At 31.9% G+C, this 20,794-nt stretch overlaps 2 protein-coding genes across 2 annotated transcripts; both read left to right on the top strand.

Annotated features, from left to right (window-relative positions):
• The first annotated feature begins 1,237 nt into the window (after positions 1–1,237).
• Positions 1,238–8,277, top strand: LOC117914173 (disease resistance protein RUN1-like). The gene is given in 10 exon segments (XM_034829401.1): positions 1,238–1,366; positions 1,461–2,092; positions 3,176–4,253; positions 4,398–4,697; positions 4,787–4,889; positions 4,978–5,543; positions 5,611–7,125; positions 7,198–7,676; positions 7,678–7,858; positions 8,041–8,277. Coding segments are annotated over 8 exon segments (4,692 nt in total). The 5' UTR covers positions 1,238–1,366; positions 1,461–1,592; the 3' UTR covers positions 7,829–7,858; positions 8,041–8,277.
• Positions 8,278–19,687: 11,410 nt separating this feature from the next.
• Positions 19,688–20,560, top strand: LOC117915150 (disease resistance protein RUN1-like). The gene has a single exon (XM_034830727.1). The coding sequence runs from the start codon at positions 19,688–19,690 to the stop codon at positions 20,558–20,560; it is 873 nt and encodes a 290-aa protein (XP_034686618.1).
• Positions 20,561–20,794: the final 234 nt, after the last annotated feature.

Below are 20,794 nucleotides of genomic sequence, written 5' to 3'. Positions count from 1 at the left end.
AACAATATCATATACATACATGGATGAAAGTCCTCCACACCAAAAGGTGAGCTTTTCCTGAAATGGAGGAAAATTTTCTACTCGAACCCAAGCAAAAGGCTTGGATATGAGCCCAGCTACCACTGGGCTAAATTTATGTTACATAAAGTTTATTATTAAAAGAACAAATCAATTAATTCTAATTATTTTATTTTAAAATTTTTAATTAATTAATAAAAGTATAAAAACCATTATTATAATTTTCTTAACAATGATAATTAAATATAAAAAATCTAAATACATCAACATTTATTTTACATTATTGAATGCATTTAAATTGAATAAATTATAATTTTAATATTAAATACATAATCATTTATTTCATTAATTCTATTTAAAAAATTATAATCACTTAACTTTTAAATTTTGTATATTTATCATTTTAATTTTATTTAATTTTGAATATTTTTATATTTAAATATTAAAAGTATAAATTTATTCAAAAAATTACTAAATATATAAAATAAAAAAATAATGAAGTTATTTATTTTATCTTTTTTTGAAGTTTTAAAAAAAATATTTTTATGAATTTTAAATAATTTTCATGATATTTGAATCAAAATATCCATGTTTATTCTTACTTTTTATATACATTTCTTGGAATTATTCTAAACATTTATCTGAGTTTTGATTAATTTCTATTTTGTATTAAAATATTTATTAATATTTCCTGATATATCGTAATATATCCTATAAAACCAACTTATTGATATATCTATAAAAAATGATATTTTCCATAAAAATTAAAAGAAAAAATTATTAAATAAAGACATTTAATTTAAGTTGTAAAAATATCAAAATAAATATTACAAAGAAAAGGAATTAAAGAAGAATGGAGTTGTACAAATATTGAAACTAGGGAGAAAAATAAATAAAATTAGAAAAAATAATAAAATATTACATTGGGTGTTGAGGGAAGGTTTGTCTTTTCTACATGAATCCAACTATTTTCTAATGTGAAAGGTCACACAGAGCTCTATTGACTTTTAGTTAGCAGCCTACTTTGACGTGGATTTCCTACTAGAATCTAATAAATTTCTTAGAAAGACGATAGAATTTTCCCATCAATATCCATAAAAAATAATATTATCAAAATACTTAAATTGAAGAACAAAAAATTAAGTATATGTTTAATAAAAAAGAAAAGCATTACTTTTAGTCTTAATTAGGGATTCCATCCACTAGTCAACGAGACCTCTGCTGCCCACCGCCTCTTCTTCAACCCCTGCCCATCCTCCACACCATCTTCCCCACCATCTTCTCTACATCCCTTAACTGGAGTCTCCAACACAAAGGGAATGGAGAAAGGATCTTCCCCAACCAAAAGGTAAAATATGTGTGAGTTTCTCTTAGAATTTATATGCAAAGAAATTTCTCAAAGAGGGCTTTATATACGTTTTTCTTTTCTTTTACGACTGCAGATGAAGCTTTTCAGCTGAACCTCCCTCCCAGCTTGGATTTTTGTTCATGGTGAAGAGGTCTGGAGCCAATAGTCATTGAGCATCCAAGGACCCTCCAAACTCCCTTGTAATTTTGGTTCAAGGCATCCAAAAATGGCTTCTTCCAGTACCCATAGAGCCTCTTCTCCGACTACTTCTATTTCTCATAATTATGATGTGTTCTTGAGTTTTAGAGGTGGCGATACTCGCAGAAATTTCACTGATCATCTATATACCACATTGACTGCATATGGAATTCAAACTTTCAGAGATGATAAAGAACTTGAGAAAGGAGGATATATTGCATCTGATCTCTTCAGAGCTATAGAAGAATCGAGGTTTTTTATTATTATTTTCTCAAAAAATTATGCTTACTCCAGATGGTGTTTAAATGAACTCGTAAAGATCATTGAATGCAAGAGCCAAAAGGAATCAAGGGTTCTACCAATTTTCTACCATGTGGATCCATCTGATGTACGAAACCAAAGGGGAAGTTTCGGAGACGCACTTGCCTACCATGAAAGAGATGCAAATCAAGAAAAGGAGATGATTCAAAAATGGAGGATTGCATTGAGAGAAGCAGCTAATCTATCTGGATGCCATGTGAATGACCAGTAAGTATGAAATTGTTAACAAAATCTAACTTTCATTTTTCCCTTGAGTTGGTCCAAAAATACAAGTATCAAAATTTAACCCTTTTATAATTTTCTCTAAAGCAAATCATGAAATTCTCCACATTCACTCGTTTCCTGATTCCTCTATGGAAATGCAAAATTAATTGGCAGGCTAAAAACAGAGTCTTTGCTGATGAGAATTTAAATTGCATAGGATCACATGTTGACAATTAAGCATGCATTTAATAGCAAAATTCAGTCCGTTACCTTGGTTCGTGCTTTGGGAAGCCATTTCTGCTCCCTTTGATGTCCAATGATCTGCTTTCCGGGTGCGTGATGCTCCGAGGATGAACGATCAATGAGCTCTTCCCTTGTCTCTCAAAATTCAGTCCAAAGTGGAGTGTGTGCGTGTGTTGCCGGGAGTGCTCTTCAAAAAGAAGAAGAAAGAGAGTAGCTACTCCAAAAAGGCACACTTCTCTATATATATATATACAAATAAATACATATATTATATATATATATTGCACATTACACACTTTAGTTGGACGACTTGACTTAATGGGCCAGTCAAGTGAATTAGGGTGAGCCCATAAAAAATCAAGCAACAATATGTGTCCAGTCCCATTATGGACCACAATGCAAAAAATAAATTAACACTGATTTATGATATTATCAAATTAATTATGTAAGTCCACACATAAAAATTCCAACATTTGCAACATTGGTAAGTATTGGTAAGTTAATAAAACCTAAAGACAAGTGAAATTGAGGAATCATAAGCAAGTTGTTTGTGAAATAAAAGTTGAAAGAAGGCATTAGCTTGTTCATAGAGGAGTCCTACACAATGCTCTAACAGTAAGAGTATTGAAAATTTGCAACTTGGCACATTTTTAGTAGTTTGATACTTACAAATTTTAAAGCTTAAATATGTAAGTAAATTGGCTTGACCCCTTTCTTTTTCATTCCATTGCTACTAATTCAGTAATATTGGACACGGCCATACAAGACTAAATTTATTTTAAATTTATTATATTTTGCAACTCATTCTAACTCATCATTGTACTTAATTTATATGATTGGCAGGTATGAGACCGAGGTTGTCAAGGAAATTGTTGATACAATCATTAGAAGATTAAACCATCAACCTTTAAGTGTGGGAAAGAACATAGTTGGAATTGGTGTTCATTTGGAAAAATTGAAATCGTTGATGAACACTGAGTTAAATATGGTTAGTGTCGTAGGGATATATGGAATTGGTGGGGTTGGCAAGACTACTATCGCCAAGGCTATTTATAATGAGATCTCACATCAATATGATGGTAGTAGCTTTCTTATAAATATCAAAGAGAGATCCAAAGGTGATATACTTCAGTTACAGCAAGAACTTCTTCATGGTATCCTAAGGGGAAAAAATTTTAAAATAAACAATGTTGATGAAGGAATTAGTATGATAAAGAGGTGTCTAAGCTCCAATAGAGTTCTTGTTATTTTTGATGATGTGGATGAGTTGAAACAACTAGAATATTTGGCTGAAGAGAAGGATTGGTTTCGGGCAAAAAGTACAATCATCATTACATCTAGAGACAAACATGTGCTTGCTCAATATGGAGCGGATATACGATATGAGGTTTCAAAATTAAACAAGGAAGAAGCTATTGAGCTCTTTAGTTTGTGGGCCTTTAAACAAAATCGTCCCCAAGAAGTTTATAAAAACCTCTCATACAATATCATAGATTATGCTAATGGCCTTCCGTTAGCACTTAAAGTTTTAGGTGCTTCTCTTTTTGGAAAGAAAACAAGTAATTGGGAAAGTGCACTGTGTAAGCTAAAAATAATGCCCCACATGGAAATTCACAATGTACTTAGAATAAGTTTTGATGGACTCGATGATATAGACAAGGGGATATTTTTGGATGTTGCATGCTTTTTCAAAGGAGATGATAGAGATTTTGTTTCAAGAATATTGGGCCCTCATGCAAAGCACGTAATAACAACTCTAGATGATAGATGTCTCATAACTGTTTCAAAAAACATGCTAGATATGCATGATTTAATACAACAAATGGGTTGGGAGATTATTCGTCAAGAATGTCCGGAAGACCCTGGAAGAAGGAGTAGATTATGCGATTCTAATGCCTATCATGTGCTAACAGGAAATAAGGTAAGAGTCAAATGCATGAACTTGTTTATACGTGTGTATGCAAGCTTCATTACTATTATTATTTTTTTCAGAAATTAGCCGTGTGTGTAACTCAATTAAGCCTAATGCATCTTTTGTTTCGCCTACTCATCTTATATTTTTCAGGGGACACAAGCAATTGAAGGACTATTCTTAGATAGATGTAAATTTAATCCATCAGAGCTTACTACAGAATCTTTCAAAGAGATGAATAGACTTAGACTGCTCAAAATCCATAACCCTCGTAGAAAGCTATTTCTTAGAGACCACCTTCCAAGGGACTTTGAATTCTATTCCTATGAGTTAACATATCTGCATTGGGATGGATACCCTTTAGAATCTTTGCCAATGAATTTTCATGCAAAGAACCTTGTTGAACTCTCATTAAGGGACAGCAATATAAAGCAAGTTTGGAGGGGCAATAAGGTATTGTTATTATTATTTAGTTACAGTTTAATTTTATATTAATTTTTAACGTGTAAATTTATCTATTGAAAAAAATTATTTTGTTACAGCTTCATGACAAGTTGAGGGTTATTGATCTCAGTCACTCTGTCCATCTCATAAGAATCCCAAACTTCTCAAGTGTGCCAAACTTGGAGATTCTAACTCTAGAAGGTTGTACAACGGTACTTAAAAGTTTGGTGCAGCAGTATTATAATTACTAAAACTAACTTGGTTTTTCTTTTTCCCTTGAATCTGGCAGGGTGTGTAAACCTGGAGCTTCTTCCAAGAGGCATTTACAAGTGGAAACACCTTCAAACTTTGTCTTGCAATGGCTGTTCAAAGCTAGAGAGATTTCCAGAAATCAAAGGCGATATGAGAGAGCTAAGGGTGCTTGATTTGAGTGGAACAGCTATAATGGACTTACCATCATCAATTACACATCTAAATGGTCTTCAAACTCTCCTACTTCAAGAGTGTTTAAAGCTCCACCAAATCCCTAATCATATTTGCCATTTATCATCATTGAAAGAATTGGACCTCGGTCACTGCAACATAATGGAAGGAGGAATTCCTAGTGATATTTGCCATTTATCATCATTACAGAAACTAAATCTGGAACGGGGTCATTTTAGTAGCATACCTACTACCATCAATCAGCTTTCCAGGCTGGAAGTCCTTAACCTTAGTCACTGCAACAATCTTGAACAAATTCCAGAGCTTCCATCACGTCTACGGCTTTTAGATGCACACAGTTCAAATCGCACTTCATCAAGAGCCCTGTTTTTGCCATTGCATTCTCTGGTCAATTGCTTCAGTTGGGCACAGGTATGATTTTCATGTCACACACTAGTTATATGCATAGACTCTATATTTACATGGTGCTTTGGTGCAGGATTCGAAACGCACTAGTTTTAGTGATTCTTCCTACCATGGCAAGGGAACTTGCATTGTTCTTCCCAGAACTGATGGAATTCCAGAATGGATTATGGATCGGACAAAAAGATATTTTACAGAAACAGAGCTCCCTCAGAATTGGCACCAAAATAATGAGTTTTTGGGATTTGCTCTATGTTGTGTTTATGTTCCATTTGCTTACGAATCTGAGGACATACCTGAAAAGGAATCTGCACACGGGTCCAAGAATGAATCAGCTAATAAATCTGAGGATGAATCTGCTCATACATGGGAGAATGAAACAGATGATAAATCTGTGGCTGAATCTTTTCGTAAGAATGAACATAAACATACACATCCTTGTCGTCTGAGCTGTTGTTTGGATGTGACTGGTGATGGAGTTGAATTGGTAGATCGTTCCTTCTTTCAATCCAATTGTTTTTGCTATAAAGAAGACAAGGACGAAGATAATGAGAGTGTATCAGGTCAGACGTGGGTGATTTGCTATCCCAAGGCAGCCATTCCGGAAAGGTTTTGCTCTGATCAATGGACTTGCATTAGGTTTGCCTTTTTCGACTCTTACATTAATTCTGAGAAAGTCTTGAAAGTAAAGGAGTGTGGAGTCCACCTTATATACTCCCAAGACCTTCAACAAAGCCATGAGGATGCAGATATTAGAATATGCAGGGCATGCCAACGGGATGGGACACTTCGGCGGAAGTGCTGTTTTAAGGGCAGTGATATGAATGAAGTACCCATTATCGAGAATCCCTCGGAACTTGATAGTTTATGTCTGCGGGATTGCAGAAATCTTAGGAGTCTGCCCAGTAGCATTTTTGGTTTCAAATCCCTTGCAACTCTCTCCTGCTCTGGCTGTTCACAACTAGAGAGCTTTCCAGAAATCCTGCAAGATATGGAGAGCTTGAGAAAGCTTTATTTAAATAGAACCGCCATAAAAGAGATACCATCATCAATTCAACGTCTAAGAGGGCTTCAATATTTGTTTCTGAGAAACTGCAAAAACCTTGTGAATCTTCCTGAGAGTATTTGTAATTTGACATCTTTTAAAGCTCTCGTTGTCATGCACTGTCCAAACTTCAACAAATTGCCAGACAACTTGGGGAGACTGCAATCTTTAGAGCATCTTTTTGTTGGGCATTTAGATTCAATGAATTTTCCATTGCCGTCTTTGTCCGGTTTATGCTCCTTGAGGACATTAGAGATTCAAGGCTGCAATCTAAGGGAATTTCCCAGTGAAATTTATTACCTATCATCACTGGTAAAGTTATATCTGGGAGGAAACCACTTTAGTCGCATACCTGATGGGATCAGTCAACTTTACAACCTAAAATATCTTGACTTGAGACACTGCAAGATGCTTCAACATATTCCAGAACTTCCATCAGGTTTATTTTGTCTAGATGCCCATCACTGCACATCCCTGGAAAATTTATCCAGTCAATCAAATCTACTCTGGTCTTCTTTATTCAAATGTTTTAAATCCCAAATTCAGGTATGGTTTTCATATATCATTTAACCTTTGTTTTCATTGAGACACAAAATTCAGAGGGTAATTTTTGTGCAGGGGCGTGAATTTAGAAAAACTCTCACAACTTTTATTGCTGAAAGTAATGGGATTCCGGAGTGGATAAGCCATCAGAAAAGCGGGTTCAAAATAACAATGAAACTTCCTTGGAGTTGGTATGAAAATGATGACTTCTTGGGCTTTGTTCTGTGCTCTCTTTATGTTCCACTTGAGATTGAGACCAAAACAAATAGGTGTTTCAACTGTACATTGAATTTCGATGATGACAGTGCCTATTTTTCCTATCAGTCTCATCAATTTTGTGAATTCTGCTATGATGAAGATGCATCAAGTCAAGGGTGCTTGATATATTATCCTAAGTCACGTATTCCCAAGAGATATCACTCAAATGAATGGAGAACCTTGAACGCTTCATTTAATGTCTACTTTGGTGTTAAACCAGTGAAAGTGGCGAGGTGTGGCTTCCACTTTCTATATGCCCACGATTATGAACAGAACAATCTCACAATTGTACAACGTAAGCTGTGACACCAGTTCAGCAGTAGAAGATACTAATACTGATGTGGAGAGAAGCTGTGATGGCACCACCCTGAATATTGATGGTAATGGTGTTGATGCCCAAGACCATGAAATGGACCATATGCACAGATGGCTGGAGCTTCTTTGTTGATGTTGACCAAACATTTACCTCAACTTTTTGGTAATTAAGCCACCCTCCTTTTCTTAGTTTCTATCTTATATGCCTTGCTGATTCCAAGGGGCTGAAATTCCTTCTACTGAATTTTTTGTTTTTTTTTTTTTTTTTTTTCAAAACCCATTTTTATTGGGACTCGTTTTAGGGAATTTCTAGGACAAGCTTGATTGTTGTTAATTTTTTTGCAGATTAAACATTTTGTTGGATAAGTTAGTACACACCAACCTCCATCAGTTAAGCCATGGCCGGATGTCCTTATTAATCAAGGCAAGTCAAATACTTCAACCCAGTCTTAGATTTTGATTAAAGTGATGCCAATTTAAACTCACACTCTTGCACTATGCATAATTCTTGGTGTAAAGAGATAGAATCTCCAACCTAGAATGAGCAATCAAATTAGGTGGGAAAGAATATTTCGATTTCAAGTATTTTGTTTTGGAATACTTTAAGATCCATGTTAGTTTTTGTTCCCACATACATCAAATGAGCAAAAATATAAAATTATGGCATTGCATTTGTTAACTAAGTTATTACTTTTGAAGCATCAACCCATTTTGTGAAACTAGTTTATCATAAAAACTAACACACGTACAATTTAATGTCTCAACCGTGGGTTTGATTGATATCCAAATGAAATATCTCAAGCAATTGAAAGTGAAAGTTGAGATGATTATTCAAGGGCCTAAAGCTCGATTGATCAACCCATACATCCTTATTCATTAGGGCGAGTTAGATATTACAAGCAAATTTCCAATTTTGATTAAACTCTTATCAAGTTGAATTTACACCTTTTTTTTGTTTTTTTTTGTTTTTTTTTTCAAATCTAAAAGGGAAAGAGAATGTCAAATTAAGAACAAGCAATTAGGTCAAGCGACTTAAGGATCTTAATTTTAGAGTTTTAGAGGGTTGTATTGCAATATTTTGTATTGTTCCAAAATTTTCAAAGGATGAGATTGTCAAAGTACTAGTTTAAGTAGACAAATTTGCTCTACAGGTTACTGGTTCAAAACTACTTTACTACCGCTAAGTCTTATATTAACACATACAAGTTGGAAACATAAATTGAAGCTAATTATGTTGTTTTGGATTTGGTTAATTAATTACAAATTTAAAAATTCAATTTAATATAAAAAGAAGTGCACAAAACTTAAGAAAGTTAAAAATATCATTTCTTTATTGATTTCCTCCTTTCAACTTTGTTAAACTTTTCATTGTATTCTAAGGTTTTTGTTCTTCTAATGAGAAAATTAATTTCATGCCTATTGTTATCAAACATTAAAATGAAAAGAAATGATCGATCATTTCAACATTCCATTTATAAGTGCATCCAAATACAAGAATTAGAATTACCAAATTTATTTTTATTCAAGATCAAATAAGAATGAAAACAAAATGTTTATTCTCATCTCAATTCCCACATACCAAACATTGTCTAAGGTTTCGTTTGGTACATGAAAATAGGAATGGAAATAGAATGAGGATATGGTGAATCCTAATCCCATGTAAGATAAGATAAAGGAATCAAAATCCCAGTGATAATGGAATTTGGTTTCCATAACAATGATTTTTTATTCCTATTCTTATTCCAAAAACAATCCAAACACATTAACTCATTCCCATGCTTTATTCTATGATTTCAAACAAGGCCTATACAGAGATACTTTAGAAGTTACATGATTTGTATAATAGTATACTCTTTTTAACTATATTATATTTGTAATCAAATATTAAAGAAAATGGGGTGAGATTTTTTTTTAAATAATGATTATTTTCATATAATTTTTATAAGCATTAATTTTATAATTTTTTTATTATTTTATGTAATTTTTTTTTTTTGGAATAATTTTCCTTTCATACTTCCAAAAGAATAAATGGGAAAAAAGAGCCAAAAGTGCCTTTTTTAGTTGCTATTATAATATAGCTAGCACTAAACTTCAATGTTCAAAGAAATCTTTAAGTTATAGATATTATTTTGAACTTCAATCGTGACACTTATGTTTTGCACTACCATTATTTATGGTAAGTTCTTCAAGGAGTCGGTTAAATGATTGCTTTCTCAATTTCTTTGAGGGATTTCAATGTATTGAGCAGATAAATTTTGAATTTCATAATTGTAGTAGAAAAGGCATTCATGAAAACTCTAATTTAACTTTGCAAAAATAATTAAAGGATAAATATTTAATATAAAAAAGTAACTTTTTTCTCCATTAATCATCAAATGAAGCATAATTGCACTTACTTTGTAGTAATGACAAAAGGATAAATATTAAAGAAAAGGAGATAATATTTTTTTCTTAAAAAATATTATCATTTGACATAACTTTTATGAGCATATATTTCATAAATTCAGTATATGATATCATTTTTTGAATAATTTGAGAACAAATAAGGAGACTTTGGAATAAATGTCAAGTGAAACCATTGTTACTAAATTCAAATAAAAAAAAAAACAGTTTAAGAAAAAAGAGAAAGTATTATAAATAGCATAGTATTAAATTCCAAGGGATGAAAATAAAATTGAAAGATGAAATATCACATTAAGTAGGGACGCAATATTTGCTTTTTTCCATATGAAGCCAACTATTATTAAGTGATTATATATATATACATGCAAATTTCGCACAAAGATTCATAAAAGTTTTCATGAAAGTGCAAAAAAGCTACCAAATTGGAATGTAAATATATCAAAAGGAAAACTATTGTATAGTTTTAGTCATTTTTTTATTCATATCCATCGATCTCTTATCGTTATATATATTTGGAACCTCTAGTTATATAAATATTTTGAAAAACAAAAAAAAAATTATTAAATTGATTTTGTGTACTTTGAGCGGCTCAAAGTTATAGCTAAAATTTAGTTAAATTATCATAATACGGAGAACATGCATAAAAGATTTCTTTTTCTTAATATATATATATATAAAATAAAAGGGTTCAAGGTTCCTCAAATATTATTTTATAAAAAAAATTAAAAGAAATGCTTCTAAAAATTATACTATATGTATTTAACTAGTCACCAATGAATGCCAAAAAGGAGAAAAACAAAAGAAAAATGAAAAAAACAACTATTATTTTTTTCATGTTACCCAAACATGAGAAATAGTGAGAAAGTTCCTTGGCTTATTAAACTTTGGTAGTAGCTTACCTTCAAAACAATTTCTTACCAAGATCTAAATTTCAAGTAATGATATGAAATATTTTCATGCAATTTGCCTTGGTTTATTAAACTTTGGATGGTAGTGCGCCTTCAAGCAAATTTCTTAGAATGCCCTTGTCATCAAAGTTCAAGACAGTCACTAAGAGAGAAGATTAATTGATTGTTGAATGTTGAAAGGAGAAAAACAAAAAATAAAATGCAAAATATAGTCATCAAAGACCTTTAACTTATAAGAGAAACACTGAAAGTAAGAAGATTGGTTGTTGAATGTTGAAAGGAGAAAAAAAAAAGAAAAAATAAGGATTTTAATTTTGTTGATTTTTGAATGCTACATCTCCTTTCTAGAAGTTTATAATACTTATTTAAAATAACCATTAATTGGTTTTCCTCCATTTGAAAGAGATTCTTTTAAAAACAATAGTAGAAACTAAACAATTTTTTAAAAAGAGAGTTTCTATAATAACAAGAGAAAGATATATTTACCAATTAAAAATAATATTTTTCTTTAAGAAAAAGTTTCATAGAAACCAACCCATAACATGTAAGTGAATCATTCAAAGGGAGAAAAACAAAGACAAGGAAAAAAATTCCTTATCTTGCCAAATTTAATGAAATCCTTTCAAAAAAAGAGAAAAAAATCCTTTCAATATCTTCAAGTTAAGAGATTTTTAAATTCTTATTGGTATCAGACAAAGGATAATTGCACTAACTTCAATCATTTGCAAGAATGATAAAAGGATAAAAATTAAAGAAAAGGAGATGATTTTTTTAATATATAAATGAATTATAAATTTGATATAACTTTCACAAGCACTTTTTTAAGAAATTCCTTATATAACATCATCTTTGGAATGATTTGAGAGCAAATAAGGAGGCTCTGGAATGAATGTTAAATGTGTTAGTGCTGGTTGGTCTAACTGTGCTCTGGGGTTGTTCGGGTTGAGATAAGCGGCAAGCGGCAAGCGGCAAGCACACCTACAAGAAGGAATTCCTGCCTGGGTTGTCAGGGCAAACCCCTTTTCTCAAAGGTGTATTTAAAAATAATTAAATGGTTGGAAATGCAAGGAAATCTTTTCTCTAAAATTTTATATGGGAGGTTTTTGCGTGCATATTTTATTCATAATTTATTGGGTATGATAAAGGATGGAAAGTATCGGAAATATCTCGGCCCACGTCGGCCCAGCCCACCATGCGCATTCAAACTTCGCTACCTGCCAAATGATCTACGAGGTTCGATGTCATGTGGCGTTCCACCTTTTACCTTTAAGAAAAGATTTAAACTTTAAGTGCTACGGCTGGCCGATGGTTCAAAAATAAATTATTTAAACCCATGACCTCAGGCATAGAGTGAGAGCAGCACGCCACCAACCTAACTTTGTTAATATTATATTGTTATGTTTGACTTATATATACAATATTTATTTATGTATATTATATTAAGATTCTCATTTTTATATGTTCATATTTATAAATATAATATATGTTTTTTTATGCATATAAATAAAATTATTACAAATAAATTAATTTTAATTATCATCATTCCTTTTAGTCATGAGATACATTCGAATTAGATACATTTATATAAAATTTACTTTTAAATTCTAAATATTATTATTAAATATTATAAATTATATCATATATATATATATATATATATATATATATATTAATTTTTTAATAAAACAACATCAAAATATTTTTTATTATTTTTTCTATTCATTTCTTAGAATTGTTATAGACATTTATATAATTTTTAATTGTTTTTTGTTTCATTAATATTTTTCACGTTATATTATGATATATATATATAAAACCGATTTACTAATATATTTATAAAAATCAATATTTTTAATAAAAATCTATATTTTTAATAAAAAAAATCTAATAAATTTCATAAAAAGATGATAAAATTTTCCAATCGATATCTATAAAAAAAATAATATTATCAAAATACAAGAGACAAAAAATAAAACAAATTACAATTAGAATATGAAATGGAAGGACAAAAATTAAGTATATGATTAATTAAAAAGAAAAGCATTACTTTTTAGTCTTAAATAGGGATTTCTCATCATCATAATTATGTCCTCTAGCTGCCGCACCAATATTGTGGAAACAAAAACTAAAAACAACACCTTCCATGAAATTTCATTTCAAAATATTTGAATTCCTTACCTCGATTCCATCCACTAGTCAACGAGACCTCTGCTACCCACCGCCTCTTCTTCAACACCTTCCCCACCATCTTCTCTGCATCTCTTAATGCAGTCTCCAACACAAAGGGAATGGAGAAAGGATCTTCCCCAACCAAAAGGTAAAATATGTGTGAGTTTCTCTTAGAATTTATATACAAAGAAATTTGTCAAAGAGGCTTCATATATGTTTTTTTTTTCTTTTATGATTGCAGATGAGCCTTTTTAGCTGAACCTCCCTCCCAGCTTGGATTTTTGTTCATGGTGAAGAGGTTTGGAGCCAATAGTCATTGAGCATCCAAGGACCCTCTCTCTGATTTTCTTGGATTCCAAACTCCCTTGTAATTTTGGTTCAAGCCATCCAAAAATGGCTTCTTCCAGCACCCGTAGAGCCTCTTCTGCTACTTCTATTTCTCGTAATTATGATGTGTTCTTGAGTTTTAGAGGTGGTGACACTCGTAAAAATTTCACTGATCATCTGTATACCACTTTGACTGCATATGGGATTCATTCTTTCAAAGATGATGAAGAACTTGAGAAAGGGGGAGATATTGCATCTGATCTCTTAAGAGCTATAGAAGAATCGATGATTTTTATTATTATTTTCTCAAAAAATTATGCTTACTCCAGATGGTGTTTAAATGAACTTATAAAGATCATTGAACGCAAGAGCCAAAAGGAATCAGTGGTTCTACCAATTTTCTACCATGTGGATCCATCTGATGTACGAAACCAAAGGGGAAGTTTCGGAGACGCACTTGCCTACCATGAAAGAGATGCAAATCAAGAAAAGAAGGAGATGGTACAAAAGTGGGGGATTGCCTGGATTCTTGATAAATATACTGCTATTAGAAAAAATAATATTTAAAATACCATAGTTTGGAAAATAATTCCAATTCTACGGCACTTTTGAACACGTAGGATAACACGTATGATGGGATATGAAAACCCATTCCCTCCTTTCCATTTCCCTTCCCGTTTTTCTTCTCTGTATCAAAACTCCTCTGCCCGAAAACCCATTATCCCGCACGCTGATCATGGGGTGGAGATCCTTGCCTCAACACCAATAAGAAGGAAGTAAAGTGCAGATATGAGAAACCATTGCCCCCGGTGTTTTCTGTAAGTTTTGTGGTTATATTTGGTGGTGTGGTTGTGTTTGGTCACCGAGAAAGTGTGGGAAAGTTGTAAAAAAAAAATAAAGTTTTCGTTTTTTTTTTACAATGAAACTGAGTAGACTAAAAATAATGGAGAAAGTTTTAATTTTTTTTGTGGTTCGGCTTGTTGTGATTCTGTTTGGTTGCCAAGAAAGTGTGGGAAAGTTGAAAAAAAAAAAATTCCCAATATTTCCTATCAGTCCAGCCCGCGCACAGGATACAAAATCTATCCAATTTTTTTTTTTTTTTTTTTTTTTTTATATAAAAAAACATAAGCTATTTGGTAATCTGATCATGATTTACAAGGAAAGGTGATCATGATTTGAGGGGAAAGGTTGTGTTTTTCAGCGTGGCTCAAAAATCGTAGATTTAGGGTTTGTGAAATTTAAATCCAATGGCACAAAAGCAAAGAGACCCCTAGAACAGATCTAGAAAGCACGGAGCTAAAAAAAAAAGCATTTTTTTTGTTTTTTTTTAGGGGGTTTTGCATGGACTTTCTCTGAAATCAAAGGAGGATGAATTTTCTCGAAAAGCAAATGGGGGATGGATTTTCTTGGGAATCAAACGGGGATTGCAAAAACTTGGGAATCAAACGGGGGTTGCAACAAAATAAAAATATAATAACCTGATTAGATTAGTACCTGCAATAATTTAAATTGAAATTGAAATTCAAATTGAAATTCAAATTTAAATTCAAGGAGATTCTTCACTTTTTATTTGTTAAAATAAAAAATAAAAAATACTATCTTTTTATTTGTTAAAATTAAAAACAAATAAGAAATATTTTTATTTATTTCATTGCTCTCAACTATTGCAAGAAGGTATGTTGATCTTTAATAGGCAATCCACATACATCAGTTGAAGAAATATTTTTATTTCTATATGAATCCTTGATCTTTAATAGGCAATCCACATACATCAGTTGAAGAAATATTTTTATTTCCATATGAATCCTTGGTTGTCTTGTTTAATAATTTATTCATTTTTTATTTTTATTTCTCTACGAATCCTTGGTTGTCTTGTTTAATAATTTATTCATTTTTTATTTTTATTTCTATACGAATCCTTGGTTGTCCAGTTGAAGGAATAAAGTGGTGTGGGTATTCATGATACGGTTTAGGTTTGGATAAGATTGAATTTGTTTTTATCTGGTTAGATTGATATCCATACGGATATAGTGAAAATTAGACTAAACTCCAAGGTAAACGGAATCAGTTAATACGATGAATAAAATTATGATATATTTTTATTAATTGAAAATTTTTCATTCAATTATTAAATAGTTATAATTAATTTGTTATTTAAAGTGTTTTTTTAATATTGTATTTATATCCTAACTTTTGATATATATTTTTTTAGTGCATATCATTTATCATGGGACAAGTTTGTCCTAGTAGAGCTGGGATACATGTTGAACCTTTTGTTGGGGGTTTGAATCCCCCAACAGTGGCAAAAAAAAAGTTCAATTTTGTATGCATAAAAACTATAAATTTGATAAGTGTACATTGACTATTAAATGATATAAAATATTATTTGATTATAATAATGTGAAATGTGATTATAACATGTTTAATTTTAAAATCTATTTAATATTAAAAAATTATGATATATTATATGATGATAAATATATAAAATTTTAATATATTAATAATAGTAAAAACACTATGAATAAAATTATGATATATTTTTACTAATCAATTAAATGAAAATTTTTCATTCAATTATAAAATAGTTATAATTAATTTTTTATTTAAAATAGTTTCGGACTACTTCGATTAGCATGCACGTCTTAGCTCAGTATAGGCACCATCTTGATCGACTTACAGCAGATCAGGTGATAAAAGTGTGATTCATTTCTTATACTTGTTTCTCTAAACAAATTCTAAACCACTGATTATATCTAACGTTTCTTGGGTACAGATTATATGGCAGCCTTATGTTGATGACATGAATGTTGGTCTTCCTGATTATTGTACTGCTGGGAAAGATATATGGTGCACTATCTCACCTTTGATATGTTTCCACATAATTGAATGGCATAGACCTGATCGAGTATTGCGGCAGTTTGGTTTTCGTCAAGGGATTCCTCAACCATGTGATAATGAGTCAATCTTACACAAATGTGATTTGAGAGGTAGACATGATGTTGATTGGACTACTCAACATGGAGACTACATTCGACGTTGGAGCTCTAGGCGTGAGCATATTGCTAGAGGCGATATAGCTATAGGTTCATTAGGGTATCATGATCCATACATGGTGTGGTATCGCTCCATTACTATTCGGTTTCTTACTCGGACTGGGTCCTTCCACGAGCTATTGGTAATTTTCATGTTCTATCTTTTTATTAAAGTTTATTTTATTTTTATAAGAATTTAATTTAACTCTTATTTAACTTACAGACTACCAGCATACACCAGATATATGATATTGTACCTCCAGATGATTTTCGCATTCGTAGGCTATGTACTACTGTATTAGAGGCCATACATGAGATGGATCGCTTAGATGCTCCATTTAGTGTTGATGCTACTACACAGCTCCAGCCTCCATCAAGAGATGTACGACCTACACGATGAGGGCCTCGTACGAGGGAGATTAGGCATACACCAGTTGTTGCCTGAGTGCGACCATCGACTGACATTAGTCCACCTCATCAGCAGCCGACATCATCCATTACTCGATCAGAAGGTGTACGGACTAGAAGGGGAGGGCCTCATACTAGGAGTAGTCCACCACCTCATCAGCAGCAGATATCATCCATCACTCGATCAAGAGGTGTACGGACTAGGGGAGGAGGGCCTCATACGAGGAGTAGTCCACCACCTCATCAACAGCTGATATCACCCATTACTCAATCAGGAGGTGTACGGACTAGAGGGCAAGGGGCTCATATGAGAGGGACTAGGCATACATCTGTTCTTAGAGATGCACCATCGATTGACATTAATCTGCCACTTGTTCAGGAGACTCCTATTACACCTATGGAGGTGCCATCCACTCCACCTGTAGTACCACTTGTTGCATCATCACCACCATCGATAGAGGCTACATTGGTTCATGAGGAGTTAGTTCATATAGCAAATGATGATCAACAAGGACAAGAGACTAATCGTGGTTGAGGACATGGTCGAGGACGTGGTAGGAGACATGGTCGTGGAGCTCATGGAGGGTTACATGTTAGCCCCATAGAGCCAATAGTGGAGCATGCACATCATAGACGTCCACTATGGAAGAGGAAGGCTCCTTCGTGCGGTACACATTGAGGATGTTACTACATATGACTTATATTTTGGATACTATTAGTATTTTGCATATCATTATTTTGGACAAATACTCAAGATGTATGTTTTTACTTGTTATATTTTGGATTAACTAACTTTTTATTAACATAAGTTCTACAGTATTCTATCTATTTTGGACTTATTTTACACAAAATAGTATTGTTACTATTTTGGAAAGGTGCTGTTATTCTCTATTGGTTTACTTGTTTTCATTGGTTTTGGATTGAATGTCAAAATACTAATTATAATGTATACAGGTGATAAACTTTAAACATTTGGTTGTACAGTAGGTAATACTAATTAAGAGATATAATTTTTTTTTTCTTTTATGGAAAAGAGACACCTTCAGCATAAATTCAAAATTTTCTACTGTGTATGGAAATTGTGGAAAGTGTCTCTTAAAGAGACACTTTCAGTATAAAGCGAAATTTTTTAACAAATAATGAAAATTGTGGAAAGTGTCTCTTGAAGAGACACCTTTAGTATAATTTTATTTTTTGGGAATTGTAGAATGTCCCTTTTCAAAATTCGAAATTTTCACTGAAAAATTGTTGAAAGTGTCTCTTCAAGAGACTTTCAGTATAAACCCAACTTTTTAAAAATTATGAAAGGCATCCGAATATAATTTCATTTTTTTGTAATTATGGAAGGTGTCTCTTGAAGAGATACCTTCAGCATAAATTCAAAATTTTCCACTGTTTGAATGGAAATTGTGGAAAGTGTCTTTTGAACAAGTACTTTCAGTATAAACCCAATATTTTTAAAATTGTGGAAGGTATCAAGAGACACATTTCACAATTCCCAAAAAATGGAATTATATCGAAGGTGTCTCTTGAAGAGACACCTTCTATTATTTAAAAAAAACTGGGTTTATACTGAAAGTGTCTCTTGAAGAGACACCTTCCACAATTTTCATACATTAAAGAGAGACATCTTTAGCTTTAAAATCATTTCCACAAATAAAATACATATTGGATTTTGTGAAATTGTGTAAAGTGTCTTTCCAAAAGACACATTTAGTATAAATCTATTTTTTTGGAATTCTAGAAGATGTCTCTTCAAAAGACACCTTTGGTATAAATTAAAATTTTTAAGAATTATAGAAGGGACACAAGGTGTCTCTTCAAGAGACACCTTTGGTATAATTTAAAATTTTTAGGAAAATTAGAAGGTGTCTCTTCAAGAGACATCTTTAGCTTTAAAATCAAATTCATAGGACATTCAAAATTTTCAAATTGTGGAAAGTGTCTCTTCAAGAGACACCTTTAATGCATATTGGATTTTTTGCCACGTGGAGAGTGTTTTTTCAAGAGACACCTTTAATATAAATCAAATTTTCTGGAATTGTAGAAAGTATCTCTTCAAGAGACACTTTTAGCTTAAATTCAATTCTTTCATGATTTTGAAAATTGTGGAAGGTGTCTCTTCAAAAGACACCTTCCACGTGGTCAAAACTGCCGTAAATCTATCAATATTTTCAAAACTACCATTTTTTAATTATAATTTTTTAAAATTGCCGCAAAAGTTAAAAAAGCCCGAGATTGCCTTGAGAAAAGCAGCTAATCTATGTGGATGACCAGTAAGTATGCTTCTCTTCACCTCTTGTGTAGAAATGGGTTATCTGTTTAAATGGAATATTGAAAATGCAAATTCGGAAGAATGACTTTCATTTTTCAAAAATATGAAATATAACTTCTTTTGGACAAAAATCCCCTTAACTAATTTTTTAATTTCAATCTCACATCAAACACTTTTGGATAAAAGTGAGTAAAAACTAATAACATATCAAAAGGAGGTTACATGTGCAATCTTCAATTTTCATTGAATATTTCTTTAGGGATTTTATGTGCAATTTTTAAATCCTTTTAATCAATATCCTATTTTGCTATAAGGCACAGTGATTGCATAATCCCTTTAAATTCCATGCTCACTTACTACAAAGATTCCCATGCATCTCCCTCGATTTCCTGAGTTTCAATTTATATTTTTGCTTGTTTTTTTTTTTTTTTGTGTTTATTCTTCAAAAAGTCTTAATTCCCATGCACTCAATGCATACTCACTCCAAAAATATCAATGCTAAGGCTATTTATAATGAGATCTCATATCAATATGATGGTAGTAGCTTTCTTAAAAATATCAGAGAGAGATCCAAAGGTGATATACTTCAATTACAACAAGAACTTCTTCATGGTATCCTAAAGGGGAAAATTTTTAAAGTAAACAATATTGATGAAGGAATTAGTATGATAAAGAGGTGTCTCAGCTCCAATAGAGTTCTTGTTATTTTTGACAATGTAGACGAGTTGAATATCTGGTTGAAGAGAAAGAAGGATTGGTTTGAGGCAAAAAGTACAATCATCATTACATCTAGAGACAAACAAGTGCTTGCTCAATATGGAGTAGATATATCATACGAGGTTTCAAAATTAAATAAGAAAGAAGCTATTGAAGTCTTTAGTTTGTGGGCCTCTCAACATAATCTTCCCAAAGAAGTTTATAAAAACCTCTCATACAATATCATAGATTATGCTAGTGGCCTTCCATTAGCACTTAAAGTTTTAAGTGGGTCTCTTTTTGGAAAGACAACAAGTGAATGGGAAAGTGCATTGTGTAAGCTAAAAACAATACCCCACATGGAAATTCACAATGTACTTAGAATAAGTTTTGATGGACTCGATGATGTAGACAAGGGGATATTTTTGGATGTTGCATGTTTTTTCAAAGGGAACGACAAAAATTATGTGTCAAGAATATTGGGTCCTTATGCAGAGTATGGAATAACAACTCTACATGATAGATGCCTCTTAACCATTTCAAAAAACATGCTAGACATGCATGATTTAATACAACAGATGGATTGGGAAATTATTCGTCAAGAATGTCTTGAAAACCCTATAAAATTATGGCATTGCATTTGTTAACTAAGTTATCACTTTTGAAGCATCAACCATTTTGTGAAACTAGTTTATTATAAAAACTAACACACGTACAATTTAATGTCTCAACCTTGGGTTTGATTGATATCCAAATGAAATATCTCAAGCAATTGAAAGTGAAAGTTGAGATGATTATTCAAGGGCCTAAAGCTTGATTGATTAACCCATACATCCTTATTCATTAAGGCAAGTTAGATATTACAAGCAAATTTCCAATTT

Source organism: Vitis riparia, chromosome 5 (assembly GCF_004353265.1).
Source record: "Vitis riparia cultivar Riparia Gloire de Montpellier isolate 1030 chromosome 5, EGFV_Vit.rip_1.0, whole genome shotgun sequence".
NCBI classification, from domain to species: domain Eukaryota; kingdom Viridiplantae; phylum Streptophyta; class Magnoliopsida; order Vitales; family Vitaceae; genus Vitis; species Vitis riparia.
Note: the sequence above shows the minus strand (reverse complement) of the source record. Positions and strands in the feature narration are given on the sequence as shown.

Bases quoted from the DNA above. Each gene is read 5' to 3' on its own strand.
- LOC117915150 (XM_034830727.1), top strand. From the start codon at position 19,688: ATGCATACTCACTCCAAAAATATCAATGCTAAGGCTATTTATAATGAG.